This window comes from Myxocyprinus asiaticus, chromosome 18 (genome assembly GCF_019703515.2).
Source record: "Myxocyprinus asiaticus isolate MX2 ecotype Aquarium Trade chromosome 18, UBuf_Myxa_2, whole genome shotgun sequence".
NCBI lineage: Eukaryota > Metazoa > Chordata > Actinopteri > Cypriniformes > Catostomidae > Myxocyprinus > Myxocyprinus asiaticus.
Genome location: NC_059361.1, coordinates 19,972,067 through 19,994,604, shown reverse-complemented (window position 1 = coordinate 19,994,604; position 22,538 = coordinate 19,972,067). Strand labels below are relative to the sequence as shown.

The 22,538-nt window shown below is 37.6% G+C and overlaps 1 protein-coding gene across 9 annotated transcripts in view; it reads left to right on the top strand.

Moving 5' to 3' along the window:
• LOC127456524 (pleckstrin homology domain-containing family A member 7-like) overlaps positions 1 to 22,203 on the top strand; it is a 139,572-nt gene extending 117,369 nt beyond the window's left edge. For 8 of the 9 annotated variants that reach the window (XM_051725070.1, XM_051725063.1, XM_051725067.1 and 5 more), the window contains 14 exons: positions 4,767 to 4,835; positions 6,625 to 6,705; positions 6,800 to 6,949; positions 7,201 to 7,302; positions 7,630 to 7,738; positions 7,836 to 8,002; positions 8,752 to 8,937; positions 9,558 to 9,654; positions 9,854 to 9,942; positions 10,681 to 10,902; positions 19,055 to 19,213; positions 20,985 to 21,118; positions 21,230 to 21,372; positions 21,775 to 22,203. In XM_051725070.1, the coding sequence (XP_051581030.1) occupies positions 4,767 to 4,835; positions 6,625 to 6,705; positions 6,800 to 6,949; positions 7,201 to 7,302; positions 7,630 to 7,738; positions 7,836 to 8,002; positions 8,752 to 8,937; positions 9,558 to 9,654; positions 9,854 to 9,942; positions 10,681 to 10,902; positions 19,055 to 19,213; positions 20,985 to 21,118; positions 21,230 to 21,372; positions 21,775 to 21,797 (1,731 nt within the window). In that variant the 3' untranslated portion in view covers positions 21,798 to 22,203. Of the gene's footprint in view, positions 1 to 4,766; positions 4,836 to 6,624; positions 6,706 to 6,799; positions 6,950 to 7,200; positions 7,303 to 7,629; positions 7,739 to 7,835; positions 8,003 to 8,751; positions 8,938 to 9,557; positions 9,655 to 9,853; positions 9,943 to 10,680; positions 10,903 to 19,051; positions 19,214 to 20,984; positions 21,119 to 21,229; positions 21,373 to 21,774 lie in introns of those variants that run through there. The other variant, XM_051725068.1, reaches the window with a different exon arrangement.
• Positions 22,204 to 22,538: the final 335 nt, after the last annotated feature.

Below are 22,538 nucleotides of genomic sequence, written 5' to 3'. Positions count from 1 at the left end.
TTTGCATGCCCTCACAATAGTTTGCATGCCCTCGCAATGTTTTGTGTGCCCTCGCAACAGTTTGCATTCCATAGCAATAAGTTTTGCATGCCCTTGCAATAGTTTGCATTCATTTGCAATAAGTTTTGTGTGCCCTCGCAAAGGTTTGCATTCCATAGCAATAAGTTTTGCGTGCCCTTGCAATAGTTTGCATTCATTTGCAATAAGTTTTGTGTGCCCTTTCAATAGTTTGCATTCATTTTCAATAAGTTTTGTGTGCCCTCGCAAAGGTTTGCATTCCATAGCAATAAGTTTTGCATGCCCTCGCAATAGTTTGCGCTCCCTTTCAATAAGTTTTGCATTCCCTCGCAATAAGTTTTGTGTGTCTTCGCAATAGTTTGCATACATTTGCAATAAGTTTTGCATGCCCTCGCAATAGTTTGCGTTCCCTCGCAATAGTTTGCGCTCCCTTTCAATAAGTTTTGCGTTCCCTCGCAATAAGTTTTGTGTGCCTTCGCAATAGTTTGCATTCCATAGCAATAAGTTTTGCAGGCCCTCGCAATAGTTTGCGTTCCCTCGCAACACGTTTTGCGTTCCCTCGCAATACGTTTTGCTTTCCCTTGCAATAAGTTTTGCATTCCCTCGCAATAAGTTTTGTGCCCTCGCAATAGTTTACATACATTTGCAATAAGTTTTGCATGCCCTCGCAATAGTTTGCATTTCCTCGAAATAAGTTTAGTGTCCTTGCAATAGTTTGTGCTCCCTCGCAATAAGTTTTGCGTTCCTTCACAATACGTTTTATGTGTCATCGCAATAGTTTGCATTCCATAGCAATAAGTTTTGCGTGCCCGTGCAATAAGTTTTGCATGCCCTCGCAATAGTTTGCATTCATTTGCAATAAGTTTTGCATGCCTTCGCAATAGTTTGCATTTCCTCGAAATAAGTTTAGCGTGTCCTCACAATAACTTTTGCATTCCCTCGCAATAAGTTTTGTGTGCCCTCGCAGTAGTTTACATACATTTGCAATAAGTTTTGCATGCCCTCGCAATAGTTTGTATTCATTTGCAATACGTTTTGCATGCCCTCGCAATAGTTTGCGTTCCCTCTCAATAAGTTTTGCATCCCCTCGCAATAAGTTTCGCATGCCCTCGCAATAGTTTGCGTTTCCTTGAAATTAGTTTAGCGTGTCCTTGCAATAGTTTGCACTCCCTCGCAATAAGTTTTGCGTTCCCTCGCAAAGGTTTGCATTCCATAGCAATAAGTTTTGCGTGCCCGTGCAATACGTTTTGTGTGCCCTCGCAATAATTTGCATTCATTTGCAATAAGTTTTACTTGCCCTCGCAATAGTTTGCGTTCCCTCACAATACGTTTTGCATCCCCTCGCAGTAAGTTTAGCGTGTCCTTGCAATAGTTTGCATTCATTTGCAATATGTTTTGCATGCCCTCGCAATACGTTTCGCAAGCCCTCGCAATAGTTTGCGCTCCCTTGCAATAAGTTTTGCATTCCCTCGCAATAGTTTGCATTCCCTAGCAATATGTTTTGCATGCCCTCACAACAGGTTTTGTGTGCCCTCGCAATAGTTTGCATTCATTTGCAATAAGTTTTTGTGCCCTCGCAAAGGTTTGCATTCCATAGCAATATGTTTTGTGTGCCCTTTCAATAGTTTACATTGCCTTGCAATAAGTTTTGTGTGCCCTCGCAATAGTTTGCATTCATTTGCAATAAGTTTTGCGTGCCCCTGCAATAGTTTGCGTTCCCTCACAATACGTTTTGCATCCCCTCGCATTAAGTTTAGCGTGTCCTTGCAATAGTTTGCCTTCATTTGCAATACGTTTTGTGTGCCCTTGCTATAGTTTGCATTCCATAGCAATACGTTTTGCATGCCCTTGCAATAGTTTGCATTCCCTTGCAATTAGTTTTGCGTGCCCTCGCAATAGTTTGCATTCATTTGCAATAAGTTTTGCATGCCCTCACAATAGTTTGCATCCCCTTGCAATAAGTTTTGCATCCCCTTGCGATAGTTTGCATTCTCTAGCAATTTGTTTTGTGTGCCCTTTGCAATAGTTTGCGTTCTCTCACAATAAGTTTTGGGTGCCTTCATATTTGTAGAAAAGCCATAGTAACCACAAGAATTACCAGTGTTAATCTATAGTAAAATCATGGTTACATTATGGATACAGTATACTGTATTAAAACCATGGTTTCTGCCAAAAAAAAACAAAAAAACAAAACATGGTTACTTAAGTTACTTTTCATAGTTACTACAATATTACTATAGTAGAACCATGGTTTCCACCAAAAAGCAAAAACAGCCTACAACAGTCATGATTACTACAATATTATTATAGAAACAAAAGATCCGTCAAAAACTATGGTTACTACAGTCTACAACATTACTATAGTAAAACCATAGTTAAACTATGGTATTTACATAGTAAAACCATAATCACAAAATTATGATTTTTATTACCATAGTTTTCGTTTTCCTGTATTATCACTATGGTTTCACTACGAATATCATGGTTTAAATATGGTTAACATAGTAAAACCACAATAAATGTATTGTGAGGGAACGCAAAACTTTTACAGAAAAAGAAATCCCGCCCTGTCCTCTAAGGGGATCCATACTAGACATACAAATTAGACCACTGAGCCACATCACAGTTTTTTAGCATCTTGTGCTGGAGCATTGAGTTTTTTAGACGTTGTGTCAAGGTAGGGGCTGTTCGCACCAAACACATTTTTGCATCCATCTGCACAGGGTTTTTTTTTATTATTGTCTTGTATGTAAACATGGACTAGATGGACATCTTTGACCATTGTGCCACATGAAGGAGCGCTAAGTTTTTTAGACGCTTTGTCTGAACTTGAATTGTTAAAAACACATCTTGAGACACTTGATTTCTGCTCTGTTCCTGTGACTTTTTAGTACAAGGACGCATTACATTTAAATTTACATTTATTCATTTGGCAGACGCTTTTATCCAAAGCGACTTACAAAAGAGGAAAACATAAGCGTATCATCTTAAGGAGACAGTGGTACGAAAAGTGCCATATTACAAAGTTTCACTAGCATTAGAATAGTAGTATTCAAAACAGATTAAAGTGCAACAAGAATTTTTTTTTTTTTTTAATGACCGGTTAAGTGGTCATGGAAACTATGTGTTTTTAGCCGAATAGAAATTGAGTCAGCTTCACGGATGGAGTTGGGAATGTCATTCCACCAACGTGGTACGATGAAGCCGAAAGTCTGGGAAAGTGTTTTGGTGCCTCTTTGTGTTGGTACAACAAGGCGATGTTCCTTAGCTGACCGCAGGCTTCTAGTGGGTGCGTAGCTCTGCAGTAATGATTTTAGGTATGCTGGAGCAGACCCAGTGACTGTTCTGTATGCCAGCATTAGAGCCTTGAATTTGATACATGCATCAACCGGCAGCCAGTGAAGAGAGACAAGTAGTGATGTATATGCGCTCTCTTTGGTTCATTAAAGACCAGATGTGCTTCTGCATTCTGGATCTTTTGCAGGGGTCTAATTGCACATACAGGGAGGCCTGCAATGAGAGCATTACAGTAGTCCAGTCTAGTTTTGACAAGTGACTGAACAAGAAGTTGTGTGGCATGTTCAGAGAGGAAGGGTCTTATCTTCCTGATATTGTAGAGTGTAAATCTACATGATCTTGCGGTCTTTGAGATGTGGTCTGTGAAATTTAGTTTGTTATCAATGGTTACCCCTAGATTTCTGACCGGTTTGGAAGGCGTTACTGTAGTTGAACCCAGCTGCATGGTGATGTTGTGTTCAACAGCAGGGTTGGCTGGAAAGACAAGGAGTTCGGTCTTGGCTGGGTTAAGTTGCAGGTGGTGTTCCTTCATCCAGGCCGAGATGTCTGCCAAACAGGCAGAGATTTGAGCAGTCACTGTGGTGTTGTTGGGTTGGAAAGATATAAGGGGCCGTTCACACCGAATGTGTTGTTGTGTCTGTCTGCACTCTTTTTCAGTTGTATTTATATGTAAACCTGCTCTAGACTAGACAGACATCTTTGAACGTTGCACAAGGTCTCACTGTTTATTCAGTGTCTCGCGCAGAAGCACCTCATTTAGTCGCTGCATAGTAAAGAGAACGTCAACTTTTTTTGAGAAACTAGAAATAAAACATGATTTTTTTTTTTTTTTTTAAATAAAATATTTCTTTCTGGTATTGTTAATTTCAAGTCATGTACCACTTGATGGCACTACTACCACATACAGTACTACTGGTGCATGCATACCACTGTTTGAGAACTACTGATTTTATATATGTAGTAATCTACTTAGAAGTGTCTTTCACTTTCTCTGTTTTCATTTTTCTGTCTTTAGTGCAGTGAAAGTGTATGAGTAGGCTATAAGTGCAAATTAATAAATTGTAAAGCAGCATGATCCTCATATAAGCAGTAGAATTTTCCTTTGAAATTTCCCTTGCAGTCTCCAGTTGATCGTCGTCCAGAGCTTGGGCTTCTTTTGAGTTCACCACGCAGCGTTTTTTTGTGGAGTCTTTATTTTAGACATTGCATTCATGTCCCACAGCTACATTATTTTGGCATGAAGATCGTAAGACTCCATTCTGGCATTGTGCTTCAAGAAAAGCTTCAGCTGTGTATGCATTTGAAATGAAGAATACTGTTGTAAAGCTTTTCACTGTGACTTTCACAGTGTTCATTGTACAGTGTTTGTTGTGTTTCAGTTGTGTTGAATATCTGCGTTTCTGTCTGTAGAGCACTAACACAAGGAGATGTTTCTGTAAATTGCCTCATAGGTGAGTGGGACAGAGACTCTGAAAGGACGGCCAGCCAAGCCAGTAAAGGTGGCAGAAAGTGACGTAGACGTGAGTACAGAGGACAAAATCATTGTCACCTGACTCCTTAATTATGTAAAATCATGTGTTGCTACGCACACAAAAAAATGCAACCTTTCATTTTGAGGGAGTTTAGCACTTTATGTCTGTTTCAAACAGAAAAAATAAAAAGAGAGTTAAACTTAAGGCTTAAGAATTGAACTGTGTATTTAACTTGTTTATCCTAGTGCATAGTTTATAAATGTTAAAGTACAGTAGCAGTTCATTCAGTGTGTTATGCTTTTCTGCCTGTGACTGGAAGCACTGCTGGTATCGCCCCCAGAACAGCTGTTTTGGGCTAAAGGTGAAATGTCCGTTGTAAAGATTTCATTGACTCCAATTTAATCCACCAGACCTCTTTAAATGATGTGTGACTACATTCTTAAACTGGACATAAAAAGTTCAGGATGATTTAGCAACCAAAAGTAACACCTATATTTTCTGACTCTGTTATAGTTGCAATTGTTATTTTATAGGGAAATCTGTCTCGTGTCCATGTAAAAATAATAATAATAATAATAATAATAATAAGGCAGTGTTGTTGCTCTGACAATTGTCTGCAGTGGCTGGTGGGTGACTAGATGAATTGAAAACAATGTCCCGAAATTAGATTAGTGTATTTGTCTAAGAAAACAAAAATAAAAGAAAGAAAATTTGTGCAGTGTTTGGAAGTTTTTATTAAAAGATTTGAATGACATTGGTATGTTTGTAAATGCTGTTCTATAGGAGATACTACTGTATATCACCACTTGGTCATTCACCCACGTAGGATGTGATAAAACAATCGCAAATATCATATTTCTCATTAGACTGTTGTGTACATGGAATAAACAGAGGTTTATCACTTTTGCAACTAATGAACATTCATTGTCCATATTAATAGAAAAGATTATTTAACAGCAAAAATATTGTTTCACATTTGCTCCATTTACCCACCGACTGTGTGAAAAATCTCTCCATAAACCAACAACATGTAAATAGTGTAATTATGGGGATTTTCATTATCTGTACATTGTACTTGCCACATTTTCTGTACATTGTTCTTTCAATTAAGTGAGGTGATTAAAGGAATATTCCGGGTTCAATACAAGTTAAGCTCAATCAACAGCATTTGTGGCACAATGTTGATAACCACAAAAAATAACTCGTCTCTCCTTTTCTTTAAAAAAAAGCAAAAATGGAGGTTACAGTGAGGCACTTACAATGGAAGTGAATGGGGCCAATTTTTGGAGGGTTTAAAGGCAGAAATGTGAAGCTTACATGAATTCTTCCGTTAACACTCATGTATTATTTGAGCTGTAAAGTTGTTTAAATCATAATTTTTACAGTCGTTTTAAGGTTTGTTGGCATTACATCATCATGGCAATGAAGTTGTAAAATTGGGTATTACTTTACACAGAAAAGGTTAGTAAGTGATTTCATGTTAACAAACAATTTTGTTTATGTCTTGTGGATTTACTTTTGAAATAGTGAGTGTTTTAACGTTTACAGATTGGCCCCATTAACTTCCATTGTAAGTGCCTCACTGGAACCCAAATTTGTGCTTTTTTTTTTTTAAAATAAATATTATGCCACAAATACTGTCGATTGAGCTTAACTTGTATTGAACCTGGAATATTCCTTCTAACTCTCCTATCTCTTACACAATAAACAAAATGATGTAAAATCATGAAATATAAGCAGTATTGTGATAGATTTTTATTTTTAACCTTTTTAATTAAATGTCACTTTCTGTTGTTTTGAAACTATTTGCTTGCTAAAGCTCTGTTTCCCATTGCAGGTGACACTAAGTCGACTGTGTGAACAGGACAAAATCCTGCAAGAGCTTGAGTTCAGGCTCAGTGGGCTGAAGAATGATAAGGTGTGGTTCATTTAGTAATCTAAAGAAGAGCCTCAGATTAGATATTTACATTGTTCTTGTTATATATCAGTATATATTTGTTTTTTCTTTGTAGGACAAGCTGGAGTCTGTTCTTGATATGTCTCACCAGCAGATGGAGCAGTATAAGGATCAGCCAGCTCATGCTGAGAAGATCGCCTACCAACAGCGTCTCCTACAGGAGGACCTGGTCCATATTCGAGCAGACATTTCTAGAGTGTCAACGGTGAGTGTTTGTAATGTGTACTCAATGATTAATATATATGTTTATGTTCCATATTTGCTTGAATTCTTTTCCTGAAATTGATACATTTGTGAAGACAGAACAAACAGATTTGGAGTAGGTGCATTAGAGAGAACATTTCAATGAGTGTTTGGTTGATTTATGCACATTTAGTGTAATATTTATTCACAGTAAATGTTTTGCAGGAACAGAATTAATAATAATTTCTCCATGTATTTATTTGTGTTGTGCAGGAGATGGAGAGAGCGTGGGAGGAGTACAGCAGACTGGAGCAGTCAGTGGAACAGCTGAGAGACATCCTGCAGTCTCGGATGAATCTCTGCACATCACCTCCGGTCTCTCTCTTCACCTTTTTTTATTATTTTCCTTTCTGTATTGTTACTCCTCCTCCTTTTTCACTTCCCTAGTTTGTCCTTCTCTCTATCTGTTTGTCCGTAGTCATCACAATTTGAAAGCCTCATAAATCGGCCAAATTATGTTTTGATTTAAATCTAATATCAACAGGTTCCTGTGAGGGTTAGGTTAAGGGGTAGGGTATAGCAAATAGCATCACTTTTGTAAGAAAACCATTGCCTTTATGTGATGTCCTCAGTCATATAGTGAAACCAAAGTCTCTCTCTCTTTGTGTGTGTGTGTGTGTGTGTGCGTGTGTTTGTTTTCAGGAGAAAGCTCAGTTAAGGAGGGAGCTCTGGAGGATAGAGGATGTTATGACCGGACTCAGTTCCACCAAAGAAACCTTTAAAATCACCATAGACTCAGTAAAGAACCCAGGTATGGGTGATTAACACTCTTGTTAGACAGGCTTAATAAACACACTGCAAACTTCCTCTTAATATAACGCTGTGTACACATGCATGTATGTGTCCAGAGAGGAAACTTGTGCCTTCAGTGACCGAGTCAACAGTGCCTTCTCGGTGCATGACCCCAGGAGCAGTTGAAGTGCGGTCACCCATACGTAGTCTTACCTCCAGTCCATTATCACTGCCCCTGGACAATGAAGCTATCCTGCAGCATTCTCAAGCTGTGCCAAAATGGGTATGTGGTCTCATATGGTTGATTAGTTTAAAAAATTCCAATGGATAAGAAGTAACTAATTACAAACTACCAACAGTAAATAGTAGTTTGCTTAAAGGAATATTCCGGGTTCAATACAAGTTAATCTTAATCGACAGTATTTGTGGCATAATGTTAATTACCACTAAAATTAACTCATCCCTCCTTTTCTTGAAATAAAGCAAAAATCTGGGTTATAGTGAGGCACTTACAATGGAAGTGAATGGGGCCAATTTTTGGAGGGTTTAAAGGCAGAAATGTGGAGTTTATAATTTTATAAAAGCACTTAAATTAATTAATCTGTTAAAACTTGTGTATTATTTGAGCTGTAAAGTTGTTTAACTCTTAATTTTTACAGTCGTTTTAGGGTTTAAGGGTTTGTTGACATTACATCGTCATGACAACAAAGTTGTAAAATTGGATATAACTTTACATAGAAAAGGTCAGTAAATGATTTTATCACACTAAAATCATGTTAACACGCATATTGTTTATGTCCTGTGGCTATACTTTTGAAATAGTGAGTATTTTAACATTTACAGATTGGCCCCCATTCACTTCCCTTGTAAGTGCCTCACTGGAACCCAGATTTGTGCTTTTTTTAAAGAAAAGGTGGAGCAAGTCCAAAGTCATTTTTCTGGTAATCAGTGTTACACCACAAATGCTTTCGATTACCCTTAAATTGTATTGAACCCAGAATAGTCCTTTAAGTGCATAATTTTGGTTTTCAGGAAGAGGATCATGCTCCACCCAGACCGCCTTTGCCCCTCGTCTATGATGAGGACACACCCCCTGTTGTCCCTCCCCTTCCAAAGGAAACATCGGTCATCAGACACACATCTGTGCGAGGCCTCAAGCGACAATCTGATGAGAGGAAACGTGACAGAGAGAGCAACTATATTAATGGAGATTGCAGGGTCATTTTAATTCACTAAGTCTATTGTTATTGTACAGTCAAGTAAAATTTATAGTCATTCTTCTCAAATTAGTACAAATGTACAAAAAAGAAAGTGTAGCTCTGCCAGAGTAATGGTGCAAAATGTAGCAAGATAAATGACCAAAATATGCATAATTAGAAATAACTGCTAATAGCAAATGCAGATTCTGCTTATTAACTGGTTTTGAATGTAGTTAAATAATTATAAAGCCTTTATTATTAATTGTATTATTATTATTAAAAATAGTAATTAAGCATTTAAGGTACAGCATCATAGACCTGTTCTTCATAGGGCAAATAAAACAGAGGCAATATACTGAGCATGTCTTGCATTCATTTTAAATTACAGATGTTTTCAAATTTAACAACTAGCCAAAATGTTCATGTTTCCAGTCATATGTTGCCCTGATTTGAAGTTTTTATACTTATGAAACTAAATTCAGATTCACAGTCTTTTACTGATTGATTTGCTGTTGAGATTTAAGCTGCTGTTAAGGACACAAATTGAATTCTATGGTCTTAACATTTATAATATTGAACTTGTATTGTGATTGATTGCTTGCAAATTCAGATGAATGAAATAAAATGTTTGGGCTTCAGGCAGAGCTACGGTCCTTCCTAAGTGAACCAGAGCTTCCTGGAAGTGACCGTGGATCAGATCAGGTGGACCCAGGCTATCTGACTCTCCAAAGACGAGGTGAAACTCTTTTTTAAGACATACGTATTTTTAAATTCTTACCACAGTTTTTTGGCAAATGAAATGATATTACTAAACAAATAATTTTTTTTATCATTATGGTTATATCTCCAAGACACAGGATGCTTTTATGGGTAAAAAGCGATTTTGGCCAGTTGTAATGCCAGTGAGTGTACTTTTACCTTTCGTGATCACTTAGGTCTGTCAGGCTCCTCATCCAGGATAAACCAGTCCAGCACAGTTGCCTCCTCTTCACTGAGGAGAGGCGAATCAGCATTGCTCACAATGGTGAGTACCAAAATGCTGTAGAACACACTTCCAGAGGAGTTAGCAAAACTGATAATGCAGCCTTTTATCTTGCCACATTCTAGAATAGTATTTCATTTCCATATTCAAAAGTCTCCATTTTTGGTGGAGGAATAAATGCTTTTTCAGTGTGGACGAGAAGCGTAAACGTAGCGAAATCACCGGTTTTCAACCGAAAGCTTAACTGGAAAATGCTTTCTCGACCATCTGATTGGCTGGTTTGATGGAACTTCCACTAGTAGACACACACAGGATGTAAACAGTCTAACAGAATACCACATTACAGACTATTTCATGGTAAACAAAACAAAAGTTAAGGTGAAAGCAGAATATGCTTGTACATATCCAATTTACTTGCTATTATGTGCCTCAAACTGTGGCAAATCCAGTATTATTTTATCCTCAATAGTGCTTGTATTAAGCTGGAACCTTGTGAATAAGACTCCAGGTGGACTGATATAAAAAAAAGTCCTCTTGTGTTTTTCCTCACGGAAGTTCGATCACACCAGTCAATTAGATCAGCGCATTTAGATCAAGAAAGAATTTTCCATATGGTTAGAGCACATTTTAAATGATGCTGCATCCAAGCCACGACATGTCAGTGTGAGTCCAAGATGACACAAAGACGAGTTACTTGGTGCACTTTTAAGGCCTGTTCACAATGCTGTGTAATATTCTCTTATCCTCTCTTTCTCTCTCTCGACTTCCTCTCCCATGTAGGAGAGACCAAAGAGTGCCTTGGAGCGGCTGTGCTCAGGAGAGACTCAGCCTGATCATCCGCAGTTGCAGAGAGGGAGGATGAGTGTGCAGGAGCAGCTGGAGAGAATGAAACGGCACCAGAGAGCTCTAGTGCGTGAGCGCAAACGTAACTTGTGTCAGGGTGAGCGACAGTCCACCGGCTCCCGTGCCTCCACTCGACCCGTCAACTCTGACCCAGGATCAGTACGTTACTCCCTACCTAATAGACCCAGGGACCCTCGCTATGCCCCTCCCCTATAAGGCCGTGAGACACATAGAGCTAACATGCTAACACACCTTTTACCCCATGAACAAAGCACAGCTTTACATTAACAGGCTGTGGGTGGGTGGGGCCATGCTGCAGGCTTAGGGATTGGCCAGAATGTCCGCCTGTCTGCTTTGGACAGACACACGGAGTGATAACAGTCCAGCACTGGACTCCTGGCTTCACCTGCACAGACTTGTGAATATATTCGAATATGAAAAGAAAAGGAAAGCCCTTTACCTGACTGCCTTTCTGATCTCCCAATATGAATCTGAAAAAAAAAACAATTATGCCCGTCTTGTCAAATGTTAATTTACTCATTTATTTATTAAATAATCTAAATATCTTTTCTGAGATCATTTGTAATGTTATATTTTGTATGAAGATTTTATGGTGGGAAGAATTGACCCTGTTGCCTTGTATTAACAACATATTAATTGTTGGTAATTAACTGGGTATGAAGGTATTTTTGTGTGCAATCAATCTTAATAATCTTAATCTTAATCATTCATAATATCCTACAGCAGAACAATAAATCAAGTGCCTCTTCATTCTGACCTGAGTATCAGTATCAGAACATCCTGCTTCAATTGAAACACTCTGAGACTCATTTCAAATTTGCCCAAAGTGTGGTCAGATATTTTTTATAGTCAATTGGACTTGTCATTTTTAACAACTGTTGTTGAAGATATTGTTAATCATGATTTGTTTAATTGTAGCAAATAGTATTCAAGTAGAACCATCATGTCTTGATTAGCAACCTGATGCTGAATCAGTTGATTTAGCCCAATCGGCAATGATTCACCATGTTTCAGTTTTCATTTAAATTCATGCATTTGGAAGACACTTTTATCCAAAGCAACTTATAGTACATTCAAAGTATTTATTTATTGGAATCAGTCCCATGAACTTGGTGTTGTTAGCACCATGCTCTACCCCCATGTTTACTGTAATCAGAGTGTGATCAGCAGGATCTGACTGATATTTGGGCTTCTTCGCTCCTTATCATTCATTTATCACTTTTGTCTTTTTAAAATTATGCTGCATTCAAAGATATTTCTGTGACTCTTGTGCTCTAATCCAAGACTTTCACTGACTTCAGCGATTGATTATGTCAATGTTGAGATCTGGTCCAATTCCATTCAAGTGCTTAATTCAGTAGAGCTGTTCAGCCATGACGTCAATTTGTAGGCGAACCCGGAAGTCTAATTCGCCATGGGTTCCCTCTGGATTTTCCTATGGGTTTTTAATATGGGTTTTTTCAACTTAAGAGTAAAATAAGATCTGTGGTAAACAATATTTAACGATACATGGACATTTTGTACTACAACAAAAATTTCACAAATTCATACCTCAAATGTGAATTTTGAGACCACCATGTGTTTAAAAAAAAAAAAAGTATATAATTCAATACGGCATCAATATTCACAGTTGAGGTATGACTGTGTGTAATTTATGTTGTAGAACAAAACGTCCACATATCAAGTAATGTTTACTACAGACTTTATTTTACACGTAAGTTTAAAAAACCCCATTATAAAAAGTGAGTGAACTAATTGCAAATTCTCTTCAGGGTTTTTGGACTTCAAGCTGAACAGCTCTGTTGAAAACCTATGCAATACTTAATGGACATATTTGACTTCACTTTAGCAAAAAAATAAAAAATAAATAATAATAAACATTTTGCTGCCATGAAAAATCTGAGGAAAATAGTCATAAAAATTAAGAGCTAAGGTGAGAAATTTAGACATCCATCCATCCATTTTCTATTGCCGCTTGTCCTATGTAGGGTCGTGGGTAGTGCTGGAGCCTATCCCAGCTGTCTTGGGCCAAAGGCACGGAAACACCCTGGACAGGTGGCCAGTCCATCACAGGGCTGACATACACATTCACACTCTCACTCTCACCTATGGGCAATTTAGAGTTTTCAATTCACTTAACCTGCATGTTTTTTGGACTGTGAAGCCCCTGGAGGAAACCCAAACTAATATAGGGAGAACATGCAAACTCCACACAGAAAGGCCCTGGGTGAGCCGGGACTCAAACATCTTCTTGCTGTGAGGCAACAGTGCTACCCACTGAGCCACCGTGCTGCCCCAAATTATGACATAACCTAATGATTTGTTATTTTAATATTTATTTATAAACGAAAAGGTATGTGGCAAATTGCAATTCAGTTAATTTGTTTTGCCCCATTGTTGAATGTTTGTTTGTTTGTTTGTTTTATGCTAATTCCATGTCGGCCGGGTTTTTTTTATTTTTATGAAAAAGCAGCAATAATGAACAAATGTTTATTGTTCATTTGACTTGATTGTGTCATTATTAGCCTATATTGCATTATTATGCATAGTCCGTCATTTTGACAGTGCAAAATAAACACCAAAATTAGATGACCAGATTTTTTCCAATTTGTCTGGTAAACTTTATCATTCTAGGACACGTTGGCCGGCACCAACATTTCTTAGCGGAAACTCTGAGATATGTGTGTGTGTGTGTGTGTTATATATATATATATATATATATATATATATATATATATATATATATATATATATATATATATATATATATATATATATATGTACATATACACAGTTGAAGTCAGAAGATTACATAAACTTAGGTTGAAGTGTCATTAAAACTCATTTAATATTAGCAAACTATAGTTTTGGCATTCTAATTTGTGTATGACATGAGTAATTTTTCCAACAATTGTTTACAGACAGATTATTTCACTTTTAATTGACTATATCACAATTCCAGTGGGTCAGAAGTTTACATACACTAAGTTAACTGTGCCTTTAAGCAGTTTGGAAAATTCCAGAAAATGATGTCAAGCCTTTAGACAGTTAGCTTCTGATAGGAGGTGTACTGAATTGGAGGTGTACCTGTGGATGTATTTTAAGGCCTACCTTCAAACCCAGTGCCTCTTTGCTTGACATCATAGGAAAATCAAAAGAAATTAGCCAAGACCTCAGAAAAAAAAATGGTGGACCTCCACAAGTCTGGTTCATCCTTGGGAGCAAATTCAAAACACCTGAAGGTACCACATTCATTTGTACAAACAGTAGTATGCAAGTATAAACACCATGGAACCACTCAGCCATCATACCACTCAGGAAGGAGACGCATTCCGTTTCCTAGAGATGAACGTGGTTTGGTGCGAAAAGTGCAAAACAATCCCAGAACAACAGCAAAGGTCCTTGTGAAGATCCCGGAGGAAACAGGTAGACAAGTATCTATATCCACAGTAAAACTAGTCCTATATCGACATAAACTGAAAGGTTGCTCAGCAAGGAAGAAGCCACTTCTCCAAAACCGCCAAAAAAAAAAAAAGCCAGACTACAGTTTGCAAGTGCACATGGGGACAAAGATCTTACTTTTTGGAGAAATGTCCTCTGGTCTGATGAAACAAAAATTGAACTGTTTGGCCAAAACGACCATCATTATGTTTGGAGGGAAAAGGGTGAGGCTTGGAAGCCGAAGAACACCATCCAAACCGTGAAGCATGGGGGCGGCAGCATCATGTTGTGGGATGCTTTGCTGCAGGAGGGACTAGTGCACTTCACAAAATAGATGGTATCATGAGGAAGGAAAATTATGTGGATATATTGAAGCAACATCTCAAGAAATCAGCCAGGAAGTTAAAGCTCGGTCGCAATTGGGTCTTCCAAATGGACAATGACCCCAAGCATACCTCCAAAGTTGTGGCAAAATTGCTTAAAGACAACAAAGTCAAGGTATTGGAGTGGCCATCACAAAGCCCTGACCTCAGTCTGATAGAAAATTTGTTGGCAGAACAGAAAAAGTGTGTCTGAGCAAGGAGGCCTACAAACCTGACTCAGTTACACCAGTTCTTTCTGGATGAATGGGACAAAATTCCAGCAACTTATTGTGAGAAGCTTGTGGAAGGCAACCCAAAACATTTGACCCAAGTTAAACAATTTAAAGGCAATGCTACCAAATGCTAACAAAGTGTATGTAAACTTCAGACCCACTGGGAATGTGATGAAAGAAATAAAAGCTGAAATCATTCAATTTTTCAATTTCAAATTTAAAGTACTTTATTGGCATGATTGTGTTTACATACAATATTGCCGAAGCATTAATACACAAAACAGATAATGACAAGACAAATAATAATAAAACAGTAACAAATAACAATAAAAATAGAATTAAAATAATATAAAATAAGTATCATTCTCTCCACTATTATTCTGACATTTCACATTCTTTCTTTTTTTTTTTTTTTTAAGATGTTCTCCCCTTTTCTCCCCAATTTGGAATGCACAATTCCCAATGTACTCTTAAGTCCTCGTGGTGGCACAGTGACTCGCCTCACTCCAGGTGGCGGAGGACGAATCTCAGTTGTCTCTGTGTCTGAGATCGTGAATCCGCGCATCTTATCACATGGCTTGTTGAGCGTGTTACCGTGGAGACATAGCGTGTGTGGAGGCTTCACGCTATTCTCTGCGGCATCCATGCACAACTCACCACGCCCCTCACCGAGGGCGAGAACCACACATTATAGTGACCACGAGGAGTTTACCCCATGTGACTCTACCCTCCCTAGCAACCGGGCCAATTTGTTTGCTTAAGAGACCTGGCTGGAGTCACTCAGCAAGCCCTGGATTCGAACTCCAGGTGTGGTAGTCAGCGTTTTTACTCGCTGAGCTACCCAGGCCCCCAACATTTCACATTCTTAAAATATAGTGATCCTAACTGACCTAAGACAGGCAATGTTTTCTACGATTAAATGTCAGGAATTGTGAAAAACTGAGTTTAAATGTATTTGGCTAAGGTCTATGTAAACTTCTGTATTCAACTGTATATACACACCGATCAGCCACAACATTAAAACCACCTGCCTAATATTGTGTAGGTCCCCCTCGTGCCACTAAAACAGTGCCAACCCGCCTCTCAGAATAGCATTATGAGATGATATTCTTCTCACCACAATTGTACAGAGCAGTTATCTGAGTTACCATAGATTCTGTCAGTTTGAACCAGTCTGGCCATTCTCTGTTGACCTCTCTCATCAACAAGGCATTTCCATCTGCAGAACTGCCGCTCACTGGATGTTTTTTGTTTTTGCCACCATTCTGAGTAAATTCTAGAGACTGTTGTGCGTGAAAATCCCAGGAGATCAGCAGTTACAGAAATACTCAAACCAGCCCGTCTGGAACCAACAATCATCCATGTGATTATCTAATCAGCCAATCATGTGGCAGCAGTGCAGTGCATAAAATCATGCAGATACGGATCAGGAGCTTCAGTTATTGTTCACATCAACCATCAGAATGGGGAAAAACATGATCTCAATGATTTGGACCGTGTCATGATTGTTTGTATATATATATATATATATATATATATATATATATATATTTACATATTTGTCAAATGACAGTATTATCGTGACTAATAATCGGGATTACAATTTTGAGCAATATAATCGTGATTATCATTTTAACCATTATCGTGCAGCCCTACTTAGTTAGAGCTAAATGAAACAGCTTTTTATAAGAGAGAAACATTAGTAAAGCTGCCAACACATTTTATGATTAATTTGACCACCACTGAGATGCAAATCTTTCCTAAAAACAACCTGATCATGGCCACTTAAGTCACTTAAAACTGCTGTCAGTCTCAAGTCTGACAAACAGACACGAAAACAAAAAACCCTCAGCAATAGTTAAATGATTACAGCAGTTATATAAGACATTATTAAATTACTCATAGTTCAGTTTGAGTTGCATAAGAAGTTTATAAATTGAATCTACTAATACCAAACATAATTTGGTTCACTCATTAAAATCTGAAAAATATTTACTCATTCACAACTCTATAAATCATTGTGATTGTTTTTAGTTTCTCTAACAACTGCTAATGAGAGGAGTGTAACCTTTCAGTTACTAACCTGAGTTTCAAAGAGTAATTTTTGTTATTAACTGATATAAACCATCCTCAAAACTAATAACATTCTCTACATGTGAAAGCCTGTCTCCATAAATATTTGGCTCAGTGTCACAATAGAACAGTTTTTTTTTGAAGACCCCATGAAATCAAAATTTTAGTTACTTAAATTGTGAAACTCCGATTTTTAAAATGTACAGTCTTTCTTTTCTGGAAAAACGGAACTCAAAACGAATCAATTTTTGTCCAATAAAATGCTCTCGTGAATGACTAGCAATAGTAAGTCACAAATCATGCTTCTCAATTTTGACGTAAATATTCCTATTGGCTATTTAAAATAAGAGGGACAAGCTCTTTGATATATCCTGCCCCAAATTCTGTTTCAATAGGAAAAATAACAAAAAATAAAACTGCTCATCAAGCCATTTCATGGGGTCTTTAACATCACCAGCACCTTCATCGCTGTTAACCTTTTTGTCAGTAGGCAGTGATGTTGTACACTGTTATTTGATTTGTATACCGTGGCTAGAAGACAAATGGTGATGCAAAAGTGAACTAACTAAGACACAACTATAACATTGTTATGTACATCAATACACTTCTGAACCTCAAATTCTCTTCATTTTCTAATGTTGAGGTTTGCACTACAGGCACAAATAAAATCAGAAACTGACTAAACACTTTGTTTTTTATTGTGTGACAGTGTATTTTCATAAGTATCTCTGACAACTGAGTTGTTGATCTTATCCACTGACCTCATGCCTATTAGTGAGGGAATGAATGAATGGTTCTGCGTGGTGATTTTTAATTGTTAAAACATTAAAACTTGTTTGCACTTTTGTAAGCTGTTATGCATGGCTTGATGTGTTCAACTACAAAATTCTACAAGTTGGCATGTTGTAATTTGGTGATGGGTTTGATTATTTGTAACAATGATACAACTATCTACTGCCTGTTATTACACACACTGTCTTGTTAGTTTAAGCTTTCTGTTCTTTTCATGTCTTTACCACCATTTGCTCTGTTAACAAACCTGTATGACTTTCTTTCTTCTGTGAAACACAAAAAGGAGATGTTAGACAAAATGTCAGCCTCAGTCACCTTTGACTTTCAATATATGGAAAAAAAGATTAAATGAAAGTGAATGGTGACTGACTGGGACTAACATGCTACCTAAAATCTCCTTTTGTGTTCCACAGAAGAAAGGCATATGGGTTGAGTAAATTACAAGAGAATGTTCATTTTTGGATGACCTGTCATTTTAAATTAAAGTGCAGAAGAAGCTGCTAGCATGAAACTGCTGTAAGATATTCTATGCCAGGCAGCAAAACTTTCAGCTCACTATTTATACCAGAAGTTCTGTCCACAATTAAGGGGATAGATCACCCAAAAATGAACATTCTCTCATCATTTACTCACCCTCATACCATCCCAGATGTGTATGACTTTCTATCTTCTGCTGAACACAAAGATTTTTTGAAGAATATTTCAGCTCTTTAGGTCCAATGCAAGTGAATGGTGACCAGTCAGCATAAATGTAATCCATCAGACTCAAGTGGTTTAATCTATGTCTTCTGAAGCATTCCAGTTTGTTTTGGGTGAGAACAGACCAAAATATAACTCCTTTTTCACTGTACATCTTGACAGCAGTCTCTAGGCATGATCATGATTTCAAGCTCGATTCCACTTGCTATAGCGCCATCTAGCGCTCTGCGCACGTGTCCAGTTACTTTTTGGTCTGTTCTCACCCAAAACCAACTGGATCGCTTTAGAAGACATCGATTAAACCACTGGAGCTGTATGGATTACTTTTATGCTGCCTTTATCTCCTTTTTGGAGTTCTGGACTGGTCACCATCCACTTTCATTGTATGGACCTACAGAGCTGAAATATTCTTCTAAAAATCTTTTTGTTCAGCAGAAAAATGAAAGTCATACACATCTGGGATGGCATGAGGGTGAGTTAATGATGAGAGATTTTTCATTTTTGGGTGAACTATTCCTTAAGTATAATTTCTCGAATTGATACCAGCTTTCCCAAACAACTTTCTAAGTGGTATATGAAAGAGATATTGTGCGCCTGATCCTTATCAGGTTTTATAAACAGGATAGAGGCTCATATCCAGGGGAAGTGTAGCATATGCTGCCTAAATACTGTTTGTCTTTGCCTTAGTAGGGCTGGGAGAAAGACATTGCTTTGCAGCGACCAGAATATACAGTGCTGGAGAAAAACCGTCAACAGCCTGGATCAGATGAATGGATTACGGTTCAAGCAAGGCTAATGAAAGAACAGGACATGGAGCCTGTGGACTTTGAGCTTGATCTTACCCGAGAGGTATATTCCAGAAAAATCAAGAGAAATTTGTATATTGTGTGCTTGCATGCTAAAACAAAAAACTACCCAAAACCACCTCAATACTGCGAATAAACCAAAGCTCATGTAAAAAGAATATTATGATTATGATATTGCGATTATGCTAATAATCAGAGTATTGATAATCGCAGTAAGATATGTGGAGTACTCCTATTTTAATCGCTTTATACTGGCATGTAAACGCTTTAATCACATTTCTTCCACTCTGACCAAAGTGTGCCTGCGCCAGTGCTGCACACGGATCATGTTCCATTTAAGAACAGGTTAAGAAACATCACGAAAAAGAAGCTGCACTGACTTTTCGGCTTCATGTAAAACGGCAGTTCCATGCACCGTTTTCCAGCAGTGGTGCTCCCCCATCTACAGCCCCACGGCAAAAGAAAACTTATTTTCCCAAGTTGTGAATGTCTGTTTGTAGTCTGAATTGAATGTTGAGGAGATAAAAATGCAGCAAAATAATGGGAAGGAAACACTCTTTGAAATGAGTTTGTGCTCGGGAGTGAAACACAACAACATCCATTGCGTGTATTCCGATTCACACACAAATGACTCTTATGAACCGATTCTTTTTAGTGAATCAAAACAGACAGCGCATCCAAAGTCTTTCTAGCAAGTCAGTCTACTGTCGGCCATCTTTGGAACTGTCTCGGGAAGTTATTTCCAGTCATGCCAGTGCAGCTCCTATCTGCTTGAATGGAGAAAGAATAAAATCTCAAAAATGGTTGGTCAAGATTCCGATCAAAGAACATATTTCACATCAGCAATAAAATCTGACAATACTGGCATCATAAATTGTGATTCTTAACCTCATATTACGCTAAAAAACGAAATTTTCCAGGCTTGTATAGCTAATGCGCATGCACGTTCTAGAGTTGATTGACAGGTGATGTATGTATCTAAAAGGTGATTGGCTCTTTTAACTGTAAGGTGGGACTTCCTTTCTACATCCGTTGACCGTTGGACACTCAGAGCTCCTTGGTTGAGTGTTCCAATTTCTCCCATTCATTTTAATACAAGTGGCCCATCTCTGCTAAATAATCTCTGGCACATCCAGTGTAGTCGAAAATGACTCTTATGAAGTGGTTCTTTTAATAAATCCTTCAAAAAGACTCACAAACTGACTGACTCATTTTCCCTATGCCAAACTGAGACATATTTGCAACAAGTTGTTTTTTGTTATAAATATTCATTTATAAAAAGCATTAAAACAACACATTTCTCTGCAAAAAATCAGAGTAATAGCAAGTAGCATGTTAACAGGATTGAAGTTGTTGGCTCAAATCATGAAAACATCTTAATCGTATTATTCCTTATACTCTGATTATTGCAATAATCAGAGTATTGGTGTGCATGTAAACCTAGCCATTTATTCATAAATTGTAAAAAAAAAATATATATATATATATATTATTTACTCACCCTCCTGTTAATTCAGATGCTTGAGACTTGCAAGCAGAATGTTAGCCTCAGTCATCATTCACTTTCATTGCAAATTTTTTTCATACAATGACAATGAATGGGTCCTGATATTGCCTAACATCTTCTTGAGTATTCCACAGAAGAAAGAATGTTACAGGTTTGGAATGACATGAGGGTAAATGATGACAGAATTGTAATTTCTGAGTGAACTATTCCTTTAAATTTCAGATTGCAAGTTTGTACTATTTGAGATACAATTAATGTTTTTGTACAATTCTTCTGTTGTTATGGCTGGACTCGGCCCCCACCTCAGCTCTCAACGCCCCAGAAAGTGCCCATTCCAAAGAGACTACCCGACATTGAATCAGATGAAGACCTAAGTCCAGAGGAGAAGGAGGCTCGCTCTCAAAATGTAGCAAAGATAAAAGGCCTACTGTCCAGGTCAAGGTATGGTTGTAAAATGAGAAATCAGCAGTTGTTAATGGATGAAATGTATGTTTTTAGTTTGTATGAGTTTAGATGGTGAGTCTTCTGTTCCTTTTTCCGCCTGCATTTCAGTGTGAAGTCTATGGCAGAGCCTGCAGACATGGAGCAGTTAGATTTCAGTGAGCTGGATAATGTGCTGCAGCAGCAGGAGAGGATCATGAGCATGCCTCTTGCTCTGGCCTCAGAGGCTTCTATCAGGAGGAAGCAGTTCGCAGGTCAGAAAAGAATCCGGTACCTCCATACAACAGCAGCCTGAGTAAATAATGGTGATATGTAAAGTGTTAGTTCACACAAAAATATACTGTCATCATTTACTTACTCTCATGTCGTTCCAGACCCATATGACTTTCTTTCTTCCGTGGAATACAAAAGGAGATGTTAGGTAAAATGGACTGACAGTCTCAGTCACCATTCAGTTTCACTGCATCTTTGTCAGTACAATAAAAATGAATGGTGACTAAAGCTGCTTAACATATCTGTTGGTGTTCCACAAAAGAAAGAAAGTCATACAGGTTTAGTGAGTAAATTTGGGTGAACCATCCCTTTAGCATTTCACCACACTTTTGTCGTTCTTTGACATTTGTTTTGAAGTTAAATGTTGATGTTTTCATTTGCAGCCAGGGCGAGGCCTGAGGACTAAAACGTGTTGAGAAGCTATCTTGGGTACCCAAAGATCAATTATTTTAGTTTTTTATATCACATATTTATAATTTACATCCAATCTTTTAAGTACTCTGATGTTCAAAATGTTTTAAATACAAGTTTTTATTAATTTTATTGGTGCACTGTTTTGCCAAATACATTTCCAGTTTAAACATATCAAAAGGCTCTTTTCTAGAAATGGTTTAGTAAATTGTGCATGCCGTTATTTTTGTTAAAAATCCTGTAATTGTGCATTAATGTGCTTTATATTTTGCAGTGTTGTGTATTGTAACATATATCTGTTTTAACTGATAAAAATGATCTAAATTAAAAAAACACCTTTTTTGACACACATTTGTTTCCATTCACCAAAACTCAATAAATCTTTCATTGTTGTTATTAGATTCACATAACAATTCTCATTCTTACACTCCATGACATACAGTAGTTGTGGATCTCCAGCTCAAATACGATCACACGATTATTTACATATGAAAAAAACATATCAACAGCCTAGAGGTTGTAAAGGGACAGTTCACCCCAAAATGAAAATTCTCTCATCATTTACTCACCCACATGCCAACCCAGATGTGTATAACTTTCTTCTGCAGAACACAAACGAAGATTTTTAGAAAAATATTTCAGCTCTGTTGGTTCATACAATGCAAGTGAATGGTGACCAGAACACTGAAGCTCCAGAAAGCACATAAAGGCAGCATAAAAGTGATCCATATGACTC